Source organism: Podarcis cretensis, assembly GCF_951804945.1.
Source record: "Podarcis cretensis genome assembly, chromosome: 18".
Classification (NCBI taxonomy): Eukaryota; Metazoa; Chordata; class Lepidosauria; order Squamata; family Lacertidae; genus Podarcis; species Podarcis cretensis.
The window spans coordinates 8,827,645-8,854,415 of NC_137188.1; the positions used below are offsets into that span (position 1 = coordinate 8,827,645).

The 26,771-nt window shown below is 47.3% G+C and overlaps 1 protein-coding gene across 4 annotated transcripts in view; it reads right to left on the minus strand.

Moving 5' to 3' along the window:
- FBN3 (fibrillin 3) overlaps positions 1-26,771 on the minus strand; it is a 179,171-nt gene that overhangs the window by 43,860 nt on the left and 108,540 nt on the right. For all 4 annotated transcript variants that reach the window (XM_079960394.1, XM_079960393.1, XM_079960391.1 and 1 more), the window contains 14 exons: positions 25,591-25,716; positions 22,831-22,953; positions 21,241-21,363; positions 18,916-19,041; positions 17,562-17,684; positions 15,240-15,362; positions 14,306-14,467; positions 13,617-13,685; positions 12,369-12,494; positions 10,218-10,343; positions 7,570-7,719; positions 6,626-6,697; positions 4,284-4,409; positions 2,799-2,924 (listed from right to left, as the gene is read on the minus strand). In XM_079960394.1, the coding sequence (XP_079816520.1) occupies positions 2,799-2,924; positions 4,284-4,409; positions 6,626-6,697; positions 7,570-7,719; positions 10,218-10,343; positions 12,369-12,494; positions 13,617-13,685; positions 14,306-14,467; positions 15,240-15,362; positions 17,562-17,684; positions 18,916-19,041; positions 21,241-21,363; positions 22,831-22,953; positions 25,591-25,716 (1,701 nt within the window). The remainder of the gene's footprint in view (positions 1-2,798; positions 2,925-4,283; positions 4,410-6,625; positions 6,698-7,569; positions 7,720-10,217; positions 10,344-12,368; positions 12,495-13,616; positions 13,686-14,305; positions 14,468-15,239; positions 15,363-17,561; positions 17,685-18,915; positions 19,042-21,240; positions 21,364-22,830; positions 22,954-25,590; positions 25,717-26,771) is intronic.

Genomic DNA, 26,771 nt, shown 5'->3' on the forward strand with positions numbered 1-26,771 from the left:
AGGCCGTTGGAAGTCTCACGGGAGACGGATGTGATGTTTAATGGTTTCCTGTTCCTTTGTGGTTCAGTTGCTCTCTGCTTTCACAGAGACAGCATGTACATTTCTTTTCTGTCTGCGTAGTTAGAAATAAAACTCTCTTTGCAATGTAGCTCATACTATCTCGGCTCCTTCCCTGTGTGCTGGATACTCTGCGTAATGAGGGATCATGCTTGGAGCCTCATCAAAGGCTCAGGTCGTTAATCACGTCGGAGGACTCGACCGAAGGAGTCGCACGGTCGAACGCAAATCTGACATTTTTGGTTATGGGCCCAGAAGAATGGAATGCAGCTTATTGTCTCTGCGTGTCAAGAAGATTGATCAGAGGTATGTGCTCATTGCCCCGGGAAGCCTGTGAGTCCCTAATTAATTGGCAATAAGGGTGGACTTTGAGCTGCGGCAGGATAATGCAAAAACTTCAAGCAGTGTACCAGCTGCTTGTAAACAGACCCAGCCTGCTTTAAAGACACACGATGGCTAATGCTAGAGTGACAGGCTCTTCAACGTGCGAGCGCTCCTGGTCTGTCATTCTGTAGCTTCAAAAGCTTTCTTCAGCCCGAACATCGCAGCGACTGATACCAAGAAGCAACAACACACTTAGGGATCTACAGACTATTCAGTCAGCGTAACAGAACTCAGTAGCACAGCACTTTGGCTAATCTACGTTTATTTACATATAATACACTCGGAGCATTTTGCTCCTTCCTCTTTCTCATCAGGCAGCAAAAAGACAAAGGATAAAGGACAAGAGTCCTACTTCGTGGAACACAGCAATCCCAAAACATCCTGTCTCTGTCACTTCCCACACTGTGGAATGAAAACATACAACGATCTCATGACTGCAAACACGAAGCTAGAATCCTAACGCCTGCGCCTTCAAGCAAAGTCACCGAGCAGCCTCCTCTTTCGGAGAGGAAGGGCATGCAGTGTGTGTGTGTGGGGGGGGCTGATACCGAAGTAGCGGTCAAGTACAACATTCCTTGTTTTCCTAGAGCGGACATGCAAGGGGATGTTTGGACCAGCCAGTCGAAAACTTCCTGTTTCCTCCTGGCTGGGACTTATTTTCTTTTGCATGTGACTAGAGGTGGGCGTGACCTTACCTGTGCAGGTAATGAAAGCACAAGGCGCGTAGCCCTCCTTCCATCTTCCTTTCATCGTGTGAGCTGCAGCGACTTCCAGTCTGCAGTCACTGGGATTAACCCATATGGGGTAGATCCACATCTGTGTGTGTGTGCGTGCGTATATATATATGTGTGTGTGTATCTGTAACTATGTCTGCCTTCAGGCAGGGGCGAACGAAGGCGTTGTGACACCCGGGGTGAGGCGCCACTATGTAGGGCATCACTACATACGACACATGCGCTGTACGTAGCGACGCCGCACATGCGCTGCACATAGCGGTTTGCCAGTGGCGCCGCTCCAGCGCCATACGGACGGTGCAGCCGCGAACGGAGGATCCTCTACATGTAGCGGTGCTGGAGGGATCCCACCGCTGTCCATACGGCGCTTGAGCGGCGCCGGAGGCAAACCGCTATGTACAGCACATGCATCTATTCCGAACTTAAAAATGGAAAGCGTAATGTTGGCGGTCAACAAAAGAGGTTTAAAGACCCTCTCAAGGCAAATCTTTAAAAATGTAGTATAAACACCGACAATTGGAAAACAGTGGCCTGCGAGCGCTCCAGTTGGAGAACAGCCTTGACCAAAGGTGTCATGGGCTTTGAAGACACTCAGACTCAGGACAAATGGGAGGAACGCGCTAAGAGGAAGGCACGCTTGGCAAATCCACACCGTGATCAGCTCCCGCCCAGAAACCTATGTCCCCACTGTGGAAGGGCGTGTGGATCCAGAATTGGCCTCCACAGTCACTTACGGACTCACTGTTAAGACCGTGTTAATGGAAGACAATCTTACTCGGCTACGAGTGATCGACAAAGAAGAAGAAGAAGAAGACTACTGTAGTAGTATTAGTTGTTGTCTTCTTCTTCTGGTTATTGTTATTATTATTATATGTCCCTATTTTCATCAGATAAATGTTTGGAGGGCATGATATTCTGTGTGCCAAACCAACAGCCGGCAGACTGCGTGCGTTAACAGTTGCCTCAAGTGAATCGAGCGTAAGGGGATCAAGAGGTTGTGTCAAGGCTTCAGGGAATCCTATCCCTCTCCTTATGGGATGCCAAGAAGCAGATAAGCCAGAAGAGTTCTTACCATGTAGCTTATTCAATAGTCACAGAGAGAGACGAAGGAATGCAGTCTCTCTTAGACAATGGCGTTGCTATGAGTAACGTCCCACCCCCTCCATCCCTCCTATTCTATGTCATCCCTGCGTCGGCTGATCTGTGCTTTCTGCCTCTGAGCTTTCTGTTCTCCTACTCTCAAGGCACGCTGGGTCCTGGGAGAGGGTGGCAGGGATCAGGAATGCTTCCAAGAGACACTGAATCTGTTAACTGTCTCTCCCCCTGGTGCATCTTCTTCTTCCTGCTGCTCTCCCAATATTTCCCAGCTTCTCCCCTCTGCAGCCTCTGAACCGTGCCCTTCTGCAAACCACTGTTCTAAATCTATACTGTCTCCCTTTTCTCTGGCGAGTACAGGAGGATTCCTCCTCAGTCCAGCCCCTAACAGGCTTCTTTCTGCCTCCTTTTCTCTCCTTCCGGGAGATCACACAGGACTGGAGTTAAAGGGAAGGTGGCTGTTCGACTACCCCAAGTGAAGCCCCCCACCCCCGGGTCCGGGGTGCAAAGGAGCGCCTCCCGACTTACCCACGCAGGCTCCGCTGGGCGACAGCTTGTAACCAGAAGAGCATTCGCACCGGTAACTTCCCGGGCTGTTGAGGCAATCGGCGTTTCTCTGGCAGAGGTTCTCACCACTGCTGCACTCATCGATGTCTGCAGGGGATCGGAAGCAACACATGATTCATCCCATTTGTTGGGGCATGGCAGTGCCTTCATGCTCCAAGCAGCCCTTTCTGCCACCTCTGCCCCCCACCCCCCAAACTGGGGAGCCAGCACCCCACCAATCACATACACAGTGGCGTAGCAAGGTTAGGTGGTACACGGCGTGGAAATAATTTTTGTCAACCCCTCCCACATTGAAATTCCCCTTCCCTCCCTCCACCCCACATCAAAGAAAGCTGCGCAGGCAGCTATCCGATGAAGATCTTGCCTTCTCCCCTCTTCCGCTCTCCCCCCGTCAAAGAAAGCCGTGTCCTGCCCTCCTCCAGCAGCCCAGGAGGGCAGGGGGCAACAGCGTGCTGCCCCCCCGCAACTTCCAAGCCTCCCCCGAGCTGTCAAAAAGAAGGGGGAAAGGCTGCCAGCAAAGCGGTGCAGCTCCCTGACTTCCCCCCGACGGCTCGGGGTGTTAGGAGTCATTCTGCAAAGAAACAGAAAATACGATTGTAACTTTAAGAACTGTCTCTGCGAGTTCTAGGAGTGGTTTTCTAGGCTGGCGATGACTACAGAAGGAGAAGTTGCAGTTTGAATTTGCCTGCAGAGAGAGAACAGCCACAGGCTTTGTGTTTGTTGTTTTTGTATAGCTGTAATAAAACCTTAGGGACGCGGGTGGCGCTGTGGGTTAAATCACAGAGCCTAGGACTTGCTGATCAGAAGGTCAGTGGTTCGAATCCCCACAGTTTCGGGGTGAGCTCCCATTGCTCGGTCCCAGCTCCTGCCAACCTAGCAGTTCGAAAGCACGTCCAAGTGCAAGTAGATAAATAGGTACCGCTCCGGCGGGAAGGTAAACGGCGTTTCCGTGCGCTGCTCTGGTTCGCCAGAAGCGGCTTAGTCCTGCTGGCCACATGACTGTAAGCTGTACGCCAGCTCCCTCGGCCAGTAAAGCGAGATGAGCGCCGCAACCCCAGAGTCGGTCACGACTGGACCTAATGGTTAGGGGTCCTTTTACCTTTAATAAAACCTTTGTTTGAGTGTTTTACACGCGTCTCGTGGTGTCGTGGTTCTGTTGTCTGCCACCAGACCGAAAAAACTCTAACATGTTAAGAAAACCCCCAAACTCGGTTCCAGGGGTGACTCTGGGCCAGCTCTCTGTCGTAGTTTATCTCAAAGTTTTAAGTGTCTATACGCTCATCACATTTATAAATTTTAAATTTATTGTTGTACGTTGTTTTAATTGTCTGTTTTCCTTCTGGAACTGTACCTTCAAGTGTGTTTTATAAGCTGGTCTCCGACCATAATAAATTATCTATCTACCCAGCGCCTGAGGTCCCGCTCCTCACAAATCACAGCCCCTACCTTCGCAGATGAGCAGGATGTTGTTGTAGCTGAAACCGATGGGGCACTCGCAACGGAAACTGCCAATCTGATTGATGCAGACTCCATTGGTGCAGATGGCGGGGATCTCGCTGCATTCATCAATATCTGCAAGAAATAAGACAGTGCTTTTTTCCCCAGCCGTGGCGTGTCGGACCGCAGTTATGGCCCCTCTCAGGCGGGCGCCATTACGGTCCAGCGCTCACCCCCTCCTGCCATTTCTTGCCTTTACGTACTTCTGAGAAGCCCAAAACAAACATTTCAAATCAAAACAGAAGCTGGTCTCTTACATTAAAAACCCGACAGTACCAAACTATCGAAGGCTTTTCACCAAAGCCAGACTAAACGTCTTTCCTTCTGCAGTGCTGGATGGCAGGTTGAGAGGAGTTCCCTACCAGGACAGACTTCGCTCGTGTGCTCAAGACATCGATTCCATAAAACATATTTCATTGCACTGTGCAAAATATGTGCAAGCCAGGGCTGAACTGATATTACCCTTGCTGGTACCTTTCCTGGGAAAATCAGAGGCTCGCTATGTCAGGTTCCTAGCGGACAAACGCTAGAACATTAGCAGTGGCAAAGTTTTTATCGGTGGTTGCAAGAACCAATGAACCCTATATTCTGAACAAAATGCTTGTTTAACCTGGAGGTAGGCTGTCTGAATTGTGCATTGCTTTGTAACGATTTGTTGGGTCTCTGGATCGTAATAAAGATTGATGATGACAGAAGCTGGTCAGCAGGTGCGAACCTACCCTTTTTTTTTTTTTTTTTAGATCTTTGACTCCAACTAGTGACAATTGGTCAGGCTACAGGGCAGAGAAAATTCATACAGTGGTACCTTGTTTTTCAAACGCCTTGGTACCCAAACGCCGAAAACCCGGAAGTAAGTGTTCTGGTTTTCAAACGTTTTTCAGAAGCTGAAGGTCCGATGTGGCTGTCGGCTATTGTTTCCGGGGCGCCTGCGACAATCAAAAGCTGCGCCTTGGTTTTCGAACATTTCGGAAGTCAAATGGACCTCCAGAACGGATTAAGTTTGGCGCTTTTGTTTTTGCTATTTATTGTACGTTTTTGTGGCATTTTTGGTTAATTTGTTTTCATGACTGTGTGGAACCCAGTTCAGCTATTGATTGATTGATTGATTGATTGAGTGACAGTGGAATTGGATGAAATGGATAAAATCCAAACAATGACTATCATCAATGCAGGTAAGAAAAAAATAATAATTTTCATCATCTACAATACTGTCACATTTATTTTGTAGTACAATACACTGATTGTTGCTTTCATTTTATGGATCAATGGTCTCGTTAGATAGCAAAATTCATGTTAAATTGCTGTTTTAGGGGTTGTTTTTAAAAGTCTGGAACGGATTAATCCATCTTGCATTGCTTTCTATGGGAAAGCACGCCTTGGTTTTGGAACGCTTTGGTTTTGGAACAGACTTCTGGAACGGATTAAGTTTGAGAACCAAGGTACCACTGTATTTCCTTTTCTTCAAACCGTCTCCTGTGTAGCAGGCTTTAAGCTTCCCAGTCTGCCGTTGCACTGGCAGCCCCATAAGGACTGAGTTTACTCAGCAGCCATGAAATACTATGTGTAACTTGGAAAAGAGAATCAGAAAACTGGGTTTCTTGAGAATCAGGAGCAAATACCCTGGAACGTTTCATTGAGACTTTAATTCCTGATATTGCCTTTGACTTATCAAGAAGATTGGAAGAAATTTAAAGACTATTTGAATAAATATTGTAATATTAAAGATATGTAACCACTTGAAAGAATCAATTAGGCCTAGGATTAAATTGGGATTAAATTTACAAATAAGAAAATGCACGATAAGGAAAGTGATGTAATATGATTATGACTGTGATATGGTTTTTCGAAATATTGATATTGGAAACTGCTACAGATAATTACTAAGAAATTCAGATGGAAGAGACTCGAGGAAGTCAAATACTATGTTTATGAAGATGGATGGTACTTAATTGTAATAAATTAAGTGGCATTATACTGTATTGTATATTTTTATTTTTTTCCTTTTTCCTGTCTTTTTTCTGATTTATCTTTTGTTTGTTTTCGTTACTGTTAATTCGTTTGTATCATGCTTATTTACTGAAAATAATAAATATTATTTGGAAAAAAAAGATATTGCCTTTGACTTTTCCCACTGCAAAAGCAGACTTTTCGAGAGTTGTTGACGCAAAATCTCCTTTTCCTGCTAGCTCAGTTTTGGCAAAGAGACAACATTCGCACCTTTAAAAGCCCAAAGGGGAATGTTATCAGCAGAAAATATGAACAGAGGAGACTGGGGTTTGGGGCTGACTTACCGATTGGTTTCCCAGTGTGAATATCAATGATGAATCCAGGGGCCTGATTGCCACATAGGATCTGGTATTCAGCTACAAGAGGAAGCAGTAAAGAAAGATTTGCTCATATACCTCAATACATTACAACCACTGTCATACAGTGGTTCCGCTCCTTCCTCCTGGGCCGTGTTCAGAAAGTGGTGGTGGGGGGTGAGTGTTCAGACCCCTGGGCTCTCACTTGTGGGGTGCCTCAGGGTTCTGTCCTCTCCCCCATGCTTTTCAACATCTACATGCAGCCGCTGGGAGAGATCATCAGGAGGTTTGGGCTGGGTGTTCATCAGTATGCGGATGATATCCAGCTCTACCTCTCTTTCTAATCAGAACCAGTGAAGGTGGTGAAGGTCCTGTGTGAGTGCCTGGAGGCGGTGGGAGGATGGATGGTGGCTAACAGATTGACAAGACAGAAGTACTGTTTTGGGGGGACAGGAGGTGGGCAGGTGTGGTGGATTCAAAGGCAGCCCCACGTAGAGCGAATTGCAGTAGTCCAAGCGGGAGATAACTAGAGCATGCACCACTCTGGCGAGACAGTCTGTGGGCAGATAGGGTCTCAGCCTACATACCAGATGGAGCTGGTAAACAGCTGCCCTGGACACAGAATTGACCTGCGCCTCCATGGACAGCTGTGAGTCCAAAATGACTCCCAGGCTGCACACCTGGTCCTTCAGGGGCACAGTTACCCCAATCAGGACCAGGGAGTCCCCCACACCAGCCCGCCCCCTGTCCCCCAATGGATTATCCATGTCTCCCCGCTATGACTAGCTGAAATGACAAAGTTACTTCTTGCAGTGCTAGGTGTGAGAGATGACTGGTAACTCTAAGCAACAAGTTATGGGAGATTTTGGGGAAGCCACGGAAAACTCAGTGCGTGGTTTTCGAGAGCATGTCGTGCAGGGCTGCTGGCTTACAGCTGGCCGGGGTCGGGCAGGGCTCGCAGGGCTTGTTCCAGGCCTTCCCGATGTTGTACGAACAGCAGCACATCTTCTTGGTCATGTTGAAAGAGAGCTCGTTCTCGCAGGTGTCGTTGTAGTTCCGGTAGCAGAGGCTTTTCCTCATATCTGGAGAGGCGGAAGAAGAAGAAGAGTTTGGATTTGATATCCTACCTTTCACTCCCTTTAAGGAGTCTCAAAGCGGCTAACATTCTCCTTTCCCTTCCTCCCCCACAACAAACACTCTGTGAGGTGAGTGGGGCTGAGAGACTTCAAAGAAGTGTGACTGGCTCAAGGTCACCCAGCAGCTGCATGTGGAGGAGCGGAGACGCGAACCCGGTTCACCAGATTACGAGTCCACCGCTCTTAACCACTACACCACACTGGCTCATCAAAGACTCGTTCAGGCTGGCGCAAGTCTGCATTGTGGAGGCAGCTTCTTTCCCTCCATCTCTCCACAGCCAGCAAGGCACCCTTTTCCATAGGTATGATCTCAGACTCGGAAGCAGGGAGACTCTCGCCTCGGCATCCGAGCCGCCACCCCTCTGAAAAAGGATGCCTCGCTGTCTGGTTGCAGAGTTGAACCGCTTTCCTCTCTGAGGCAGCACTGCAGAGGCTGCCTGTCTCTTATTGACTTTGTGGGTGCTTGGCCCCCGCAATCACATCATTGTGGGTGCCCAAGCAACCACAATGTGATGTATGGAGGTGAAAGCTGGACCATAAAGAAGGCTGACCGCCGAAGAATGGATGCTTTTGAATTCTGGTGCTGGAGGAGACTCTTGAGAGTCCCATGGACTGCAAGAAGATCAAACCTCTCCATTCTGAAGGAAATCAGCCCTGAGTGCTCACTGGAAGGACAGATCCTGAAGCTGAGGCTCCAAGACTTTGGCCACCTCAGGAGAAGAGAAGACTCCCTGGAAAAGACCCTGATGTTGTGAAAGATGGAGGGCACAAGGGGACGACAGAGGACGAGATGGTGGGACAGTGTTCTCGAAGCTATGAACATGAGTTTGACCAAACTGAGGGGGGCAGTGGAAGACAGGAGTGCCTGGCGTGCTCTGGTCCAGGGGGTCACGAAGAGGCGGACATGACTAAATGACTCAACACCAACAAAGCAACCACAGCCCCCTGAAGTTGGCTCCTGCGCCTAGTTGGCCTGCGGAACCCCCTCTCACAAGCTCCGCGACAACCCCCTTGCTTCCCTAAATCCTACGGATTTTCACTGGGATGCTGGACTAAATGAATGCCCCCCCCCCGACAATAATTTTTATTAGTTTTCAATTACAACAATCCAATGGTAGCCTCATTATAACAATGCCAAATTAGAATATAACTAATTTATATTCGACTCTTCGTGACCCCATGGACCAGAGCACGCTAGGCACTCCTGTCTGGAATGTCATTACTTCCACAATTACTAATCCCAATCGTTCAGGTGCCAAATTATATAATTTAGGTGACCCTTCCCCACGCTAGAATTGATGGTTTGACGATTTACTTTGTTTCCAAAATCGCAATTCATCTCAATTACATTCCAGTCAAAATAACAATCCCTTACACAATACAGTGGTACCTCGGGTTACATACGCTTCAGGTTACATACGCTTCAGGTTACAGACTCCACTAACCCAGAAATAGTACCTCGGGTTAAGAACTTTGCTTCAGGAGGAGAACAGAAATCGTGCTCTGGTGGTGTGGCGGCAGCAGGAGGCCCCATTAGCTAATGTGGTGCTTCAGGTTAAGAACAGTTTCAGGTTAAGAACAGACCTTCCAATATGCAGTAACTGCAGTGAGAATACTACTGGCCCAAAAATGGAGACAGGAACAACTACCGACGTTAGAAGAATGGAGAATGAAACTGATGGACTATGCAGAATTAGATAAACTAACGGGGAAGATCAGATATCTACGTTCATCGAAGATTGGGGAAAATTTTCAGATTATTTGAAATGTATATGTGATGAGCAAACAACGCTAGTGGGATTTCAAGAAGCTCTGTGAACGTTTGAGGAATATTGTGTTGAAGAAAAATAAGAGGGTGAAGGTATATAAAATGCAATATAAAAATTAGGAAATGTGTAATTAAAAAAATGAATAATGGATGATTGTTAGAGAGGCTGAAGGAAGTCCAAAAGAGAAAATATGTGATAAATTTAGATTGGATATTATAAATGTATGTTGGAAAATTAATAAAAATTATTTATATATATAAAAAAAGAACAGACCTCCGGAACGAATTAAGTTCTTAACTCGAGGTACCACTGTAACTGCAATATTAATGACATCCATTCCTCTTGACACATTAAATGAGACCGAGTCCTCAATTCTTTTAAGTGCTGCGTCCCATTTCCCTAGCTCTGAGCTGCCTTTTCCTTGCGTCCCCAGAGCGCATGGAAACGCCGTTTTCCTTCCCACCACAGCAGTACCTATTTATCTACTTGCACTTGACATGCTTTCAAACTGCTAGGTTGGCAGGAGCAGGGACCGAGCAACGGCAGCTCACCCCGTCATTGCGGGGATTCAAACCGCCGACCTTCCAATCGGCAAGCCCAAGAGGCTCAGGGGTTTAGACCACAGCGCCACCCGCGTCCCTTCCCCTCTGTGGTAGGCAATCCCTTCCTTCGTACCCATGCAGTTGTTGCCTCCATTGACTTGCATGTACTCTGGCGGACAAACACAGGTATAATTCCCCAGGGTATTGTAGCAAGTCCCCGGACCGCAGATTCCAATGTGAGCCGAGCATTCGTCAATGTCTGGAGAGAGAGAGAGAGAGAGAGAAAGAAAGAGAGAGGGGTGAGAGGGGGAAAGTCAATGGGAGGGTCCCAATGTCTAAATACGGTATTTTTCACTCTATAGGACGCACCAGACCATAGGACGCACCTTGTTTTAGAGGGGGAGAGCAATAATAATAATAATAATAATAATAATAATAATAATAATAATAATAATAATTTATTTATACCCCGCCCATCTGGCTGGGCCTCCCCAGCCACTCTGGGCGGCTTCCATAAAAACCAAAAACACAGTAAAATATCACACGTTAAAAACTTCCCTAAACAGGGCTGCCTTAAGATGTCTTCTGAATGTCAGGTAGTTGTTTATTGCTTTGACATCTGCTGGAAGGGCGTTCCACAGGGCGGGCGCCACTACCGAGAAGGCCCTCTGCCTGGTTCCCTGTAGCTTTGCTTCTCGCAATGAGGGAACCGCCAGAAGGCCCTTGGCACTGGACCTCAGCGTCCGGGCAGAATGATGGGGGTGGAGACGCTCCTTCAGGTATACTGGACTGAGGCCGTTTAGGGCTTTAAAGGTCAGCACCAACACTTTGAATTGTGCTCGGAAACGTACTGGGAGCCAATGTAGGTTTTTCAAGACCGGTGTTATGTGGTCTCGGCGGCCGCCCCCAGTCACCAGTCTAGCTGCCGCGTTCTGGATTAGTTGTAGTTTCCGAGTCACCTTCAAAGGGAGCCCCACGTAGAGCGCATTGCAGTAGTCCAAGCGGGAGATAACCAGCGCATGCACCACTCTGGCGAGACAGTCCGCAGGCAGATAGGGTCTCATCCTGCGTACCAGATGGAGCTGGTAAACAGCTGCCCTGGACACAGATTTGACCTGTGCCTCCATGGACAGCTGTGAGTCCAAAATGACTCCCAGGTTGCGCACCTGGTCCTTCAGGGGCACAGTTGCCCCATTCAGGACCAGGGAATCCTCCACACCTGACCGCCTCCTGTCCCCCAAAAACAGTACTTCTGTCTTGTCAGGATTCAACCTCAATCTGTTAGCCGCCATCCATCCTCCAACCGCCTCCAGACACTCACACAGGACCTTCACCGCCTTCAAGAAAATAAAATCCTGAGACCGTTCCATTGTAACTATCCAGCCTCCCAAAATTCCAGCACCTCTTGTGATGGCTTGACCCCTTTCAGTTTTAACAGTACAAATTTCTACAAACACCTTCCACATCTCCTCAAAATCTTTTCTCCTGCATATTCCCCATCTTACCTTAACGGCACAGGTTAATTTATCATTAATAGCTATATCCCACACCTCTTTATACCATTCTTCCATTTTATATTCTGCTTGCCCCTTCCGCTTCCTAGCTATCATAATTCGTGCAGCTGTAAATGAATTTGTGAGCAAGTCCTTCGTAGTCCGGGAACCTTCCACCCCATCGTAAATCGATAATAAGGCTACCTCTGGACTTTTGGTCAGCTTTAACCCGGTGATTTCTGTTACCTCCTTAAGTGCCCTTTGCCAAAAAAAAAAGGTCCACGTATTTACAGCCCCACCACATGTGTACGTAATTCCCTGCCCTTTTAAAAAATAAAAAATGTCGTAAAACATGCAAATTCATCAGAGAACACAGCACGTAACAGCAGCAGTTCCGAAAAACCAGCCCCAATTAAAAACCAGAGGACGTAAAATAGCTTTTTTTAACCACCAGCCTAGATTATAGGAAGCAGGCGTCAGGCAAATGCCGTTTTATGTGGTCTTTAAAATGTTGACTATTGTATTTTAATATTCTGTTGGAAGCCACCCAGAGTGGCTGGGGAAACCCAGCCAGATGTGCAGGGTATAAATAATAATAATAAATAATAATAATAATTATTATTATTATTATTATTATTATTATTATCTTCTCCACAGACAGACAGTGGAGTGCCCCGAAGTTTGAGGGAACTCCTCAGCTTCCCATTTTAACAAGGGAGTTATTATTCGTTTTCTCCACAAGCCCAGCCACGACAGTCAGTCATTCGACACCCTTTGCTCTGGGGGTCTACCTTCACAAATGCGGGTGTCCTCATTCAGGTAGTAGCCCAAGGGGCATTCGCACTGGAAGCTCCCAAAGGTGTTGACGCAGTTTCCGCCTTGGCAGAGGCCCGGCAGCTCCTGACATTCGTCGATATCTGTGCAGGAGAGAAAAGGAACAGAAAAGGGGTGTCGATGGTTACGGCCGGCCCTGTCGTTTGGCAGAGTGGGGCAGCTGCCTCTGGTGGTCAAAACCGGAGGGCGGGGAGTGCTGGCAAGAGTGCCAGAGGTGTGGTTTATCTTTTGCCCCCTAAGGTACCCATCTGACCGGTGGTGGCTAGTGCCTGTTGCGACTGGTGGGGTAGAAACCAGGGGCATTGCCAAAACTGAGGAAGAGTAGGCCCATTGAAGTAAATGGACCCAAGTCAGCCATGCCCATTATTACTTTCTTTTTAAGTCCAGTCGTGACTGACTCTGGGGGTGCAGCGCTCATCTCTCTTTAAAGCCCGAGGGAGCCGGCGTTTGTCCGCTTCCGCAGACAGTTTTCCTGGGTCATGTGGCCAGCATGACTAAGCCGCTTCTGGCGAAACTAGAGCAGCGCACAGAAATGCCGTTTACCTTCCCGCCGGAGTGGTACCTATCTATCTACTTGCACTTTTGACGTGCTTTTGAACTGCTTGGTCGGCAGGAGAAGGGACCATGCAACGGGAGCTCACCCCGTCGTGGGGAATCGAACCGCCGACCTTCTGATCGGCAGGTTCTAGGGCTCTGTGGTTTAACCCACAGCGCCACCCGCATCCCTAAATTTTCTGTTTTACAATTTAAAATAAGAACTGTTAAGAACAGTTTCAGGTTAGGAACGGACCTCCAGGATGAATTAAGTTCTTAACCCGAGGTACCACTGTACACTGGTAAAAGGTAAAGGTAAAGGACCACTGGATGGTTAAGTCCAGTCAAAGGCGACTATGGGGTTGTTGCGCTCATCTCACTTTCAGGCCAAGGGAGCCGGCGTTTGTACACAGACAGCTTTCTGGGTCATGTGGCCAGCAGGTCAAAACCGCTTCTGGTGCAACGGGACACTGTGGCGGAAACCAGAGTGCACAGAAACACCATTTACCTTCCCACCGGAGTGGTATCTATTTATCTACTTGCACTTTGATGTGCTTTGGAACTGCTAGGTTGGCAGGAGCTGGGACAGAGCAACAGGAGCTCACCCCGTCGCGGGGATTTGAACCCGGAAGAATAACCCAGCTGCGAGCAAGGAGCTTGGCTGTCCTTACCTTCCAGAATGACTGTTATGGGGTTTGGACGGAATCCTTCGCCGCCGGGACAGAGAGTCTTGTATTCCGCTGTAGAGGAAAATGCACATTACTGAGATTTGATTCTGGAAAGCAGAGAGGGCTTGCAGGCCTTGTCTGTCCTGCTCCCCGTTCTTGCATATTGATTTGTATGCCACCTTTTCCCCCAAGTTGCACAAGTGACATATATTATTATTATTATTATTATTATTATTATTATTATTATTATTTCTATACCACTTTATAGTTTAATGGGAAAAACCTCAAAGTGGTTTAAAATAAAGGGTAAAGGGACCCCTGACCATTAGGTCCAGTCGTGGTGGACTCTGGGGTTGCGGCGCTCATCTCGCTTTATTGGCCGAGGGAGCCGGCGTACAGCTTCTGGGTCATGTGGCCAGCAGGACTAAGCCGCTTCTGGCGAACCAGAGCAGCGCACGGAAACGCCGTTTACCTTCCCGCCAGAGCGATACCTATTTATCTACTTGCACTTTGACGTGCTTTTGAACTGCTAGATTGGCAGGAGCTGGGACCGAGCAACAGGAGCTCACCCCGTTGCGGGGATTCGAACCGCTGACCTTCTGATCAGCAAGCCCTAGGCTCTGTGGTTTAACCCACAGCGCCACCCGCGTCCCTTTCATTAAAACAATACAACATAGATGGACTCTGCTCACTTGTATTGGCTGGCGGGCAGAGCTCGCAAGGATTCCCCCAGGCCCGGCCGAGGGAACAGCAACATGAAGCCCTGGTGACCCCTACGCCGATCTCAGCACTGCAAGAGATCCCGCCGTCGCCTCGATCCTGCGTGTCCAGGAAGCAGTTCCCAACGCGAGTATCTAGAACGTGAAGGATGAAGAGGAAATTCAGACTGAAGGGAATACCTTAAAAGTCAAGGATCGATGGTGGGATTGTAAGGTAATTAAAAAAATTTGGGAAATGATTTACAACGAATTGAAGAAAATGTTCCATTTAACATTCGTTAAAGAAACCTGAAGCATTTTTATTAGGGATTGTAGGGAAAGACCTGCCAAAAAAGCTGAAAAACATCTTCATGTATGCGGCAACGGCCGCAATAGTTTTAATAGCACAAGGATGGAAGACCGAAGAAACCCCAACTAAAGAATCATGGCAAGAAAAATTGATGGACTATGCAGAACTGGCAAAACTGACATACAAGCTACGGGACAAGGATAACTGTGACTTTAAAGATGAATGGGAACCCTTTACAAAGTATTTGAAGACACAACAAAGCAAACTGGACTCCTTGGCAGGTTTTGAAACACTTGTAAAGACTATGGATAATTTGGGAAAATGGAGATTGTGGAGAAAGTACTGATACATAACTTTAAATTCTGATTTAAGGACCCATGTAAGGGACGGGGAGAAGTCATGAGATTCGGAGAATCTCACAAAACGATTATGCAAGCTGTTTGGATGTAAATTTGTAATAATGAAAACAAATTAAAATATTTCACACACACAAAAATATTATACCGTTGAGCGGACTTATTTGCCAACAGTGACCCCAACCCCAACGGAAATGGCGCTATCTGGTTGCCAGGCGAAACCTGGAAGAGGAGAGCTCCGAATGTCGGGGGTCAGACTTACCTACGCAGCCCACTCCCGTGGGGTTGAGCTCAAAGTCTTGGGGGCAGTTGCAGAGGTAGCTCCCCGGTGTGTTGACACAAAGCCCATTGATGCAGTTCACCGGATCGGCACACTCGTTGATGTCTGAAAGGTGAAAGCGTTATAAGAATTTCAAGGTCTCAAATATAGAAGAAACATTCATAAATTTCCCCTAAATTGATTTTTTAATTTTTATTGTTCTTCATGTTTTTATACTGTATTTTACGCTGCTTTTATAATTAAGTGCTTTAAATTTGTTGTTAGCCGCCCTGAGCCCGGTTTTTGAACAGGGAAGGGCGGGGTATAAATAAAAATTTATTATTATTACAGTGGTACCTCGGGTTACATACGCTTCAGGTTACATACGCTTCAGGTTACACACTCCGCTAATCCAGAAATAGTGCTTCAGGTTAAGAATTTTGCTTCAGGTTGAGAACAGGTTGAGAACAGAAATAAACGAATCGTGCTCCGGCGGCGTGGCGGCAGCAGGAGGCCCCATTAGCTAAAGTGGTGCTTCAGGTTAAGAACAGTTTCAGGTTAAGAACAGACCTCCGGAACGAATTAAGTACTTAACCCAAGGTACCACTGTATTATAAATGCGCACATATCTAAATATATGAACCATGTGTCTGAAATAGTATGGGAGAGCGATCCTGAAGCCATTCTGACTCTCCCAAATTTTCCTCTGCAGGAAGGGAGGCAAATGGGGAAAGCCTTCCCATTGTCTTTTCCACTTGCAAATCCTGTCTTAAGGGCGTATTTGTGCATGAATAGGGTGAGCCTGTGACCTGGACTCAGGAGCTAAAAAAAAAAAATGACCAGGCTGCCCAGGAAATGCAATCAGTGACCATTATCAGGTATCCCGGCAGGCAGGATTTCTGCTGCAGACCGCCTCCTTCTGTGATGTATGTATGATGTTTTGGGGGGTGGTCTTGGGCTACAGGATAGGCAATTTCAAAAGTCTGTATAGGGGCTTGCACACCATTGTTCTGGGTTCCTCCTCCCTCCTGCGTGTGGGGAGTGGAGACCCTGTTGCAACAGTTTAATAAAGATCAGGCTTACTAGCTGCTTTGCTTCTCAATATTCTCTGGTTGGCCTCTGTTATTGTCTCCTACTGATAGGGAACCCACTTAAGGACTCTATAAGGGCTCCAGAATACCCCATAAGGGAAAGGGAGCAGTTTTTGCTTATAAGAGGACCAAGTTTAGACTTACTCGGCTATGAGTGATTGCCAAAGAAGAAGAAGAGACTGCATAATAATTTAATAGATAGAAGAATGGTGCTCTTGAAAGGGGTAACTGTGGCCCTGAAGGACCAGGTGCGCAGCCTGGGGGTCATTTTGGACCCACAGCCGTCCATGGAGGTGCAGGTCAATTCTGTGTCCATTTGGTGCGCTGGCTGAGACCCTCCCTGCCTGCGCACTGTCACTCCAGGGTGGTACATGCACCATAAACTTTTACACGTCACTTGGGAACACAGGCGAACTGATGCCAGTGTACTGGAAGAAGCAAAGATCACCAGTGTCAAAGCAATGATTCTTCAACATCAACTTCGTTGGACTGGACATGTTGTTCGGATGCCTGATTATCATCTTCCAAAGCAACTACTCTATTCCGAACTTAAAAATGGGAAGCGTGATGCTGGTGGTCAACAAAAGAGGTTCAAAGACTGTCTCAAGGCAAAGCTAAAAAAATGTAGTATCAACACCAACAACTAGCAAACACTGGCCTGCGAGCGCTCCAGTTGGAGAACAGCCTTTGCCAAAGGTGTCGTAGGCTTTGAAGACGCTCGAACTCAGGACGAGAGGGAGAAACGTGCTAAGAGGACGGCATGCTTGGCAAACCCTCACTGGGATCAACTCCCACCCGGAAACCAATGTCCCCACTGTGGAAGGACGTGTGGATCCAGAATTGGCCTCCGCAGTCACTTACGGACTCACTGTTAAAACCGTGTTTATGGAAGACAATGTTACTCGGCTACAAGGGATCGCCGAAGAAGACGAAAGGAGAAGAGGAAGAAGAAGAGGAAGAGGAAGAAGAAGAAGAGGAGGAAGAAGAAGAAGAGGAAGAAGAAGACAACGAAGACGACGACGACGAAGAAGAAGACGATGAAGAGGAAGAGGAAGAGGAGGAGGAAGAAGAGGAAAAGGAAGAGGAAGAAGAAGAAGAGGAGGAGTAGGAAGAGGAAGAGGAAGAAGAAGAGGAAGAGGAAGAGGAAGAGGAAGAGGAAGAGGAAGAGGAAGAGGAGGAAGAATTAACAATAATGCACTGTGTGTCCATGCTGGTCTTTCTCCTCCCAACTCACCTGTACAGTTCCCTCCACTCCTGTCCAGCTCATATCCATCATCGCAAGCACAGCGGAACATCCCTGGAAGGTTCTGACAGCTGCCAAACACGCAGATGTTCTGGAAGGTGCACTCATCGATATCTGTGGGGCGGGAGAGAATCACAGATGAAATCAACACTCTTTGGGATGAGTCAAGCACCCGATGGCTCTTCCTCCGCACAAAAACATCGCCCCTGATAAATCTGCGAGCTGTTAAGGGGCACGGACAAAGCAGGAAGATAAAAGCTGGCCTCCCTCTCATCTTCTATGAGAACTATGGGGCATTATTATTAAAAAACGACTACCTGATTTTTAGAAGGCATCTGAAGGCAGCTCTGTTTAGGGAAGTTTTTAATGTTCGTTGTTTTATTGCGCTTTTAATATTTTGTTGGGAGCTGCCCAGATGGGCGGGGTATAAATGAGAAATTATTATTATGAATTATTATTATTATTATCCGAAGGAAGCTGAAGGTCAGATGATTCAGAGCAGACAAAAAGAGGACGTGCTCCCACAGATGGTAGCGACAGGCACCAAGTCGGACGGCTTTAAATGGAGATTTCTCAGATAGGGTGAATTTTTATTATTATTATTATTATTATTATTATTATTATTATTATTATTCCATGGATTTTACTGGAGGGAAACAATGAGGCAAACAGATGTGTGGATAATAATAATAATAATAATAATAATAATAATAATAATAATAATAATTTATTTATACCCCACCCATCTGGCTGAGTCTCCCCAGCCACTCTGGGCGGCTCCCAATCAAGTATTAAAAACAATACAGCGTTAAATATTAAAAACTTCCCTGAACAGGGCTGCCTTCAGATGTCTTTTAAAGATAGGATAGCTACTTATTTCCTTCACATCTGATGGGAGGGCGTTCCACAGGGAGGGCGCCACCACCGAGAAGGCCCTCTGCCTGGTTCCCTGTAACCTCACTTCTCGCAATGAGGGAACCTCCAGAAGGCCCTCGGAGCTGGACCTCAGTGTCCGGACAGAACAATGGGGGTGGAGACGCTCCTTCAGGTATACTGGGCCGAGGCCGTTTAGGGCTTTAAAGGTCAGCACCAACACTTTGAATTGTGCTCGGAAACGTACTGGGAGCCAGTGTAGTTCTTTCAAGACCGGTGTTATCTCTCGGATGAACTCTCACAGAGCCAAACCTAAGACTCTGCTGGCGAGTTTTGGGTTCAAAACTCACCTCAGCTGGGAAACGCCTCTCCAGCACCACCCGGCAAGGAGCTGAGGTCTTGCAAAGTGTTTGGCTCCAGCCAGGCCGCTCCGCAAGGCTGCAAGCGGAGATAACTTCATTCCCCTGCTTACCTTGACATGCCCTGCTGTCCTCGGTGGGGTTGAAGCCCATTTCGCACTCGCAACGGTAACCGCCGGGGGCGTTGAGGCACTGCCCGTTCTCGCAGAGGTTGACATTGTCGGCGCACTCGTCCACATCTGGGGAGAGGCAGGGAGAGGTCAGGGGTCTTTCTTGGGCTGAGAATCGCTCGTCCCAGAACCGTCGACATTACTTACAACAAGTGAGATCGGAAAATATAAACTGTGTTGAAATAATAATACTAACTAAAGCCTTTGTTCTTTGAAATATTTGGAAGAAGATAAAAGACTCTCCTGTGACACGCTATTTAATTGGGATCCGCCATTATGGGATAGACCGAGTTACAGAGATAAATAGTCCTAGGGGGAAGCGAGCTCTTAATTTGTTATTATATCTGTACTTCAAGTCCGATTTGGCAAACCTTCCTGTTAAGTTGTGGGTGAACATATCAGACGACACAGCGATTCTTCAAACAGCTCTTGTTTATTCAAAGGCCAGAACAGAACTGAACTGAAGCACTCAGTCAGCCTGCTTATATAGAGCTCCAGAAAAACGTAACTGTAGCAACGTTCTAAAACTATCCAATCACTGAATGTCACTTTCGATCCTTCATTTGCATACAAACTATCCAATCACTGAACGTCACTTTCGATCCTTCATTTGCATAACTATCTACAGTATGCCCCTGCTGGCCCAGGGTGAGAACTTCAGTACATTACACTCCTCTGGAAAGACTAATGTTTGATGCAACCTGTCTGAGCAAATTAAGGAGCAAACGCTTAGATTTTATTTCATCAGAACTGAGAGAAGATGGCGTCTGCCACCAGAGGAGGACTTTTGGATTGATTCGGCATAAACACCAGTGTGTGAGGATATACTGCTAATAATAGACTTACCAGCTGCAAAAAAAAAAAGAAAAAGGGAGAGTCATACAAATTTCACACAGAAGTATATTATTGTTCATTTCAACTCGCCTGTGGAAACAGCTCAGAGGCCACGAAAGAAGGAAGGATAACAACGGGAAGATTTGAAGAAGGAACTATTGGAAACTCGAGGCAGTAGAAACATAAGATGATTGGACCCCACTGAACTTGAAGCATGGGAAGCCCCAACAAAAATGTATAATTTGGCAAAATATTTGGACTATATGATACGTATTTGTATAATTTGGAATATTTAATGTGATCTGATTGGATTGTTAAAATGGAAAACTTAATAAAAATTATTATATATATACGGGAAGAATGGCAGATGAAGGTGATGGACTTCATGGAACTGGCGGAAATGACTGGCAGAATCCGAGACCAGGGAGAAGAGTCGGTGGAAGAAGATTGGAAGAAATTTAAAGTTTATTTACAGAAACATTGTAAAATTAAGGAATGTTAGAAGGAGGCTGGAATGAAGTTATGTGGCTTTAGCGGAAATATTATAAAGGATTAAGTAAAAATAGACTGTTAATGGATGAAAGGAGGAAAGGTAAAGTTACATTATATTAAGATAAATTATAGGATAAAAATTGGGAAAGATGGAAAGGATTTGCGGAAATAGCTAACCGAACTAGAATACAAAAAAAGGGAGGTGCGAAGAGGTCAAGGAAACAAGTAAATGAAAGATAAGTTATGGGAAGGTTCGTTGTGTTTTTTAATTGTTTCTATTTTTCTGTTTTTCATAATTTTTTTTCTCTTTCTTTTTTTCCCTATTCTCTTCTTTCTTTATTGTGATGTGCTGTTAAGATTTTGTTTAACTTGGAATTATCTCTTTCTCTTTTTTGTAACATTTAAAACTTTAATAAATATTATTTAAAAAATAAATAAATTATTATACAGTGGTGCCCCGCAAGACGAACGCCTCGCAAGACGAAAAACCCGCTAGACGAAAGGGTTTTCCGTTTTGGAGGCGCTTCGCAAAACGAATTTCTCTATGGGCTTGTTTCGCAAGACGAAATGTCTTGCGAGTTTTTCCGACTTTTTCCCCCTTCCCCCCCCCCTTTTTCTAAGCCGCTAAGCCACTTATCTGCTTATCCGCTAAGCTGATAAGCCGCTAAAAGCCGCTAAAAGCCGCTAAGCCACTAATAGCGCTAATCCGCTAAGCCGTCAATGGGCTTGCTTCGCAAGACGAAAAAGCCGCTAGACGAAGAGAATCGTGGAACGGATTCTTTTCGTCTTGCGAGGCACCACTGTATATATAAAAAGAATTGCTCGTCACACACACTCCAGCCAAGTCCTTTCCTGAAAGCCCCTGTTCAGCCGCGGCGGGAACGGATCCTGCAAAAACCCGGGCTCCAAGGCTCCTTCCCAACCCCAGCCCAGCTGTCTTACCTGAGCATGAGAAACCATCCCCATTGAAACCGTCTCGGCAGGCGCACCGATAAGACCCTGGGGTGTTCAGGCAGTTGGCGTTGAGGTTGCAGCTATGCGCCTCCGTTGCACATTCATCCAGGTCTGGGAAGGAAGGAGACAGCGTCAGCCTCATTGACGCAACACTGCAGTTCAGGCTTATCCCCCAACTCATTTGCAGGCGCACCTGAATTTTTTGCTTTCTTCCCTAAGGACAGACACGGTCCTTTCCCGTAAACCAACTCAGAAACCTGCCGCACGCGATATGTTTGATTTGTAAGTGCTGTTTGGAGGTGGAAAGCGAGGCACTCTGCACAAGTTCAAGGCTGCAAAAACCCTGCATGCAGAAATCTAGCATGTGCAAAACAAAAAGCGGTCGGCCTACAGTCCCTCTCCCTGACATGCTAGATTTCTGTGCGTCAGGATTCTGTCATTAAGCTCCCTAACGTGCACACTCAACAGGGGTTGATGATCTTAGTGAGAACTGGATTATGGGGTTAAACCTAATGCCCGATGTATGTATGTATGTATGTGTTGTTGTTGTTGTTTAGTTGTTTAGTTGTGTCCGACTCTTCGTGACCCCCTGGACCAGAGCACGTCAGGCCCTCCTGTCTTCCACTGCCACCCGCAGTTTGTAGAAACTCATGCTGGTAGCTTCGAGAACACTGTCCCACCACCTCGATGGCCCTTGTGGTCTCTTCCAACTCTATGATTCTATGATTCTATTCTATGATCACGTCCTCTGTCGTCCCCTTCTCCTTGTGCCCTCCATCTTTCCCAACATCAGGGTCTTTTCCAGGGAGTCTTCTCTTCTCATGAGGTGGCCAAAGTCTTGGAGCCTCAGCTTCAGGATCTGTCCTTCCAGTGAGCACTCAGGGCTGATTTCCTTCAGAATGGAGAGGTTTGATCTTCTTGCAGTCCATGGGACTCTCAAGAGTCTCCTCCAGCACCAGAATTCAAAAGCATCCATTCTTCGGCGAACAGCCTTCTTTTTGGTCCAGCTCTCACTTCCATACATCACTACTGGGAAAACCATAGCTTTAACTATATGGACCTTTGTCAGCAAGGTGATATCTCTGCTTTTTAAGATGCTGTCTAGGTTTGTCATCGCTTTTCTCCCAAGAAGCAGGCGTCTTTTAATTTCGTGGCTGCTGTCACCATCTGCAGTGATCATGGAGCCCAAAAAAGTAAAATCTCTCACTGCCTCCATTTCTTCCCCTTCTATTTGCCAGGAGGTGATGGGACCAGGGGCCATGATCTTCTTTTTTTTGATGTTGAGCTTCAAACTATATTTTGCACTCTCCCCTTTCACCCTCATTAAAAGGTTCTTTAATTCCTCCTCACTTTCTGCCATCAAGGTTGTGTCATCTGCAAATCTGAGGTTGTTGATATTTCTTCCGGCAATCTTAATTCTGGTTTGGGATTCATCCAGCCCAGCCTTTCGCATGATGTATATATGTATGTATGTATGTATGTATGTATGTATGTATGTATGTGTAAAGAAGCAGAAGTCCCATTGAAGGAAGAATGGATACAAAAATGTATGGAATATGCAGAAATGGCGAAACTCACCGTTGCATTTCAGCCCATCGCCGAGCCAGCCCGTCCGGCACTTACACCGAAAACTCCCGGGGATGTTAATGCACGAGGCATGCATGTCGCAATTGTGAGCTCCGATTTCACACTCGTCAATATCTGCAAGGGGAGAAGGAGGGAAAGTGTGGATTTTAATTTTTTTTTTAAAAGTCTGGTTGAAGAGGAATGTTTTTGCCTGGCGCCTAAAGGTGTACAGTGGTGCCTCGCAAGACAAAAAGAATCCGTTCCGCGAGTCTCTTCGTCTTGCGGTCTTTTCGTCTTGCGAAGCAAGCCCATTAGCGGCTTAGCGGCTTAGCGCTATTAGCGGCTTAGCGGCTTAGCGGATCAGCTGATAAGCGGCTTAGCGGATCAGCTGATAAGTGGCTTAGCGGATCAGCTGTTAAGCATCTTAGTGTCTTAGCGGATCAGCTGATAAGCGGCTTAGTGGCTTAGAAAAAGGGGAGGGGGAGGAAAAAAACCCCGCAGGAACTCGCAAGACATTTTCGTCTTGCGAAGCAAGCCCATAGGAAATTCATTTTGCGAAACACCTCCAAAACGGAAAACCCTTTCGTCTAGCAGGTTTTCCGTCTTGCGAGGCATTCGTCTTGCGGGGCACCACTGTATAATGAAGGCGCCAGGCGAACTTCCCTGGGGAGAGCGTTCCACAGACGGGGAGCCACTGCAGAGAAGGCCCCGTTCTCGTGTTGCCACCCTCTGGACCTCTCAAGGAGGGGACACACGAAGAAGGGCCTCGGAAGATGATCTCAGGGTCTGGGTAGGTTCATATGGAAAGAGGAGGTCCTTGAGGTATTGCGGTCCTGAGCCGTTTAAGGCTTTATAGCTGAAAACCAGCACTTTGAATTGGGCCCGGAAACTCCTTGGCAGCCAGCGCAGTCGGTTCAGGATAGGTGCAATAGGCTCAAACCGTCTTGCTTCGGTGAGCAACCTGGCTGCTGAATTCTGCACCGGTTGAAGTTTCCGAACTGTCTTTAGAGGCAGCCCTAAGTATAACGCATTGCAGTAATCTAACCCTGAGGTTACCAGAGCAAAGGCGACAGTAGTTAGGCCATCCCTGTCCAGATAGGGGCGTAGCTGGGCCACCAGCCGAAGCTGATGGAAGGCGTTTTGTGCCACTGAGGCCACCTGAGCCTCGAGCGACAGCAAAGCATCCAGGAGGACCCCAAGCTACCAACCTGCTCCTTCAGAGGAAGCTTAACCCCACCAAGAGCAGGCGATCTCCCACCCATCCAGTCTAGGGAACCGCCCACTCCCAGTGCCTCTGTTTTATGTGGATTGAGCTTCAGTTTGCTGGCTCTCTGTTGGGATACTGCCAGGGAGACGAAGGCATCAGGCAGCCTCCATGTCGTCTCCGGACAATCTCCCGATCTCCTGTAGAAAAGCATCAGCCAATTAGCGACACGAGCCTCAGGCACATTCTGAGACTCGTGCACACCTTTTCTGCAGAGTTTCCACAATGGAAGATTCACCCAGTAGAGCATATTTACAGCTTTATTCGACGTTGATCAGAACAAAGGAAAAACATGACTGCCTGCATCCGTGTGTAGGAAAACAGCCAGAACAAAAACTACCGTATTTTTCGCCCTATAGGACGCACTTTTCCCCCTCCAAAAATGAAGGGGAAATGTGTGTGCGTCCTATGGGGCGAATGCAGGCTTATGGGGCGAATGCTCACCGACCCCTCTTGCTCTCCAGGCTTCAGGCAGCTCTCCGCAAGCCTTGGGAGCCCGGCGGAAAGTCGCGCCGGGCTCCCAAGGCTTGCGGACAGCAGCCTGCAGCCCGAAACCCGGGGAGCGCAGCAGAGTGCGCCCTGGGCTTCGGGCTCCTATCCGCAAGCCCGGGGAGCCCGGTGGGAGTTCCTGCCAGGCTCCCCAGGCTTGCGGATAGCAGCCTGCATCCCGAAGCCCGGGGCACGTTCCGGTATCTATAGGGCGAAAAATACGGTATATACAAAACGGAAACTCCCAGTAAGCAGGAAGTAAACAGGCATGTGACACACAACAATCATCCCTGACTCTTTTAAGGTGGAACGGAACTATATCCTAACATCCTCCCCCTTTCCGTGGAACCTGTAGTACCTGTGGTTCAACCCAACTGCAACCTCTGTACATAAACCTTAAGTTGTTCTCTGTTAACAACCTTAGACAACAGATCAGCAGGAATTTCATTTCCTGGCATGTAGGACACCTGAATGAGTCCTCTCTGAATACACTCTCTTGCATGATGTAGCTTAATCTGCAAGTATTTGGTTCTTTGCTTGCAACTCTCTGAGTTCAGCAAAGCCAAACAGGATCTATTGTCTTGATACACCTGTATAGGACATTTCACAGAAACTCTGATGTCCTGAAACAGTTGCATCAACCATTCACAATCCATGAGTGAAAATGACAGAGCATTGAGTTCTGCTTCACAGGAACTTAGGCTTACTGTCGTCTGCTTTTTGCACAACCAGTCAAACAGACAGTGGTTGTACATGTAGCATACTCCAGAAGTGCTTGTACCATCCGTGGTGTCACTTCCAAAACTAGCATCTGCAAAGATTTCAAGAGCTCCAGAGTTTCCACAACGGAAGATTCAGCCAGGAGAGCATATTTACAGCTTTATTCAACGTTGATCGGAACAACACTCTCATCCAGTCCGTTACGGACGCAAGGAACTGGTCCAGCATGTCCACTGCCTCACCTGCTGAGGCAAAGGAGAAGCAGAGCAGGGCTTAGCCAGGAACACCTGGCGACGTACCTGTACAACCGGTGGTGCCCTTCTTGACAAAATAGCCCAGCTGGCAATGGCAGATGAACGATCCTTTGGTGTTCTCGCACTCTCCGTGAAGACAGATGTTGGGGTTTAAGTCACACTCGTTCACATCTGCAAGGGGAAGGGGGGGGGGAAGTATTCAGAAAACCCATTTTCCAAAGCCTGTGCTCACCCCAAACTTCAAGCAGCCGTTTCTCCAGGCAGCAGGAAGGTTGTAAACTCCCTGTCAGAGCACATTTGGTGTGCAAAAGGTTCAGGATTCAACCCTGTAGCAGGAACCCCCCACCCATCATTCAGTTTGTACAAACTTCACACACACTCACACACACACACTACATACGCTACGCTTCTGTTATAAATTCGTAGAAAATCAACCATGCATCGGATTTGCACTGTTCTACTTTTATTTTGGCGTTTCCGTGTGCGGCTCTGGCTCGCCAGAGCAGCGATGTCACGCTGGCCACGTGACCCGGAAGTGTCTCCGGACAGCGCTGGCCCCTGGCCTCTTAAGTGAGATGGGCGCACAACCCCAGAGTCTGTCAAGACTGGCCCGTACGGGCAGGGGTACCTTTACCTTTACCTTTTACTTTTATTTTACTCCATGAAGGAAGGACTACAAAATGGGGAAGGTTTGATACAGGGCAGCCATAATCCGTGAGCATACCAGTACATCCACAGGAGCCCTGCCCAGTTGCTATGCCAACCCTGATGGTCCTAGACAGAAGACCATCAAGATCACAAAGAACTTGGATATGAGAGTGGATTCAGCACAGACTGGAACAAAGGACAATAATCAGCTCTTCCCTCTGGGGGCAGGAAACTGCAAACTCCCCTCTGTCACCTGGAAGGTACTCATGGGGAGGGGGAAAGGGGGAACCAGCCAGGTGACAGGACACTCAGGTTACCACCACAACTCCTCCCTCAACCCCTCCTTTCTGTAATGTATGCATGATGTTTCTGGGGGTGGGCTTGACCTAGAGGATGGGAATTTCAAAAGTTTTTATAAGGTCTTGCACACCATTTTTCTGTGTCTTTCCTCTCACCTGCAAGTGAGGAGAGCACCCTGTTGCAACAGTCAATAAAGGCCAAGCCTACAGGCTGCTGATTTGCTCCAATTTACTCTGGTTGGTGTCTTTACTTTTTGTCCAAGGGAGCCTTCGGATTTT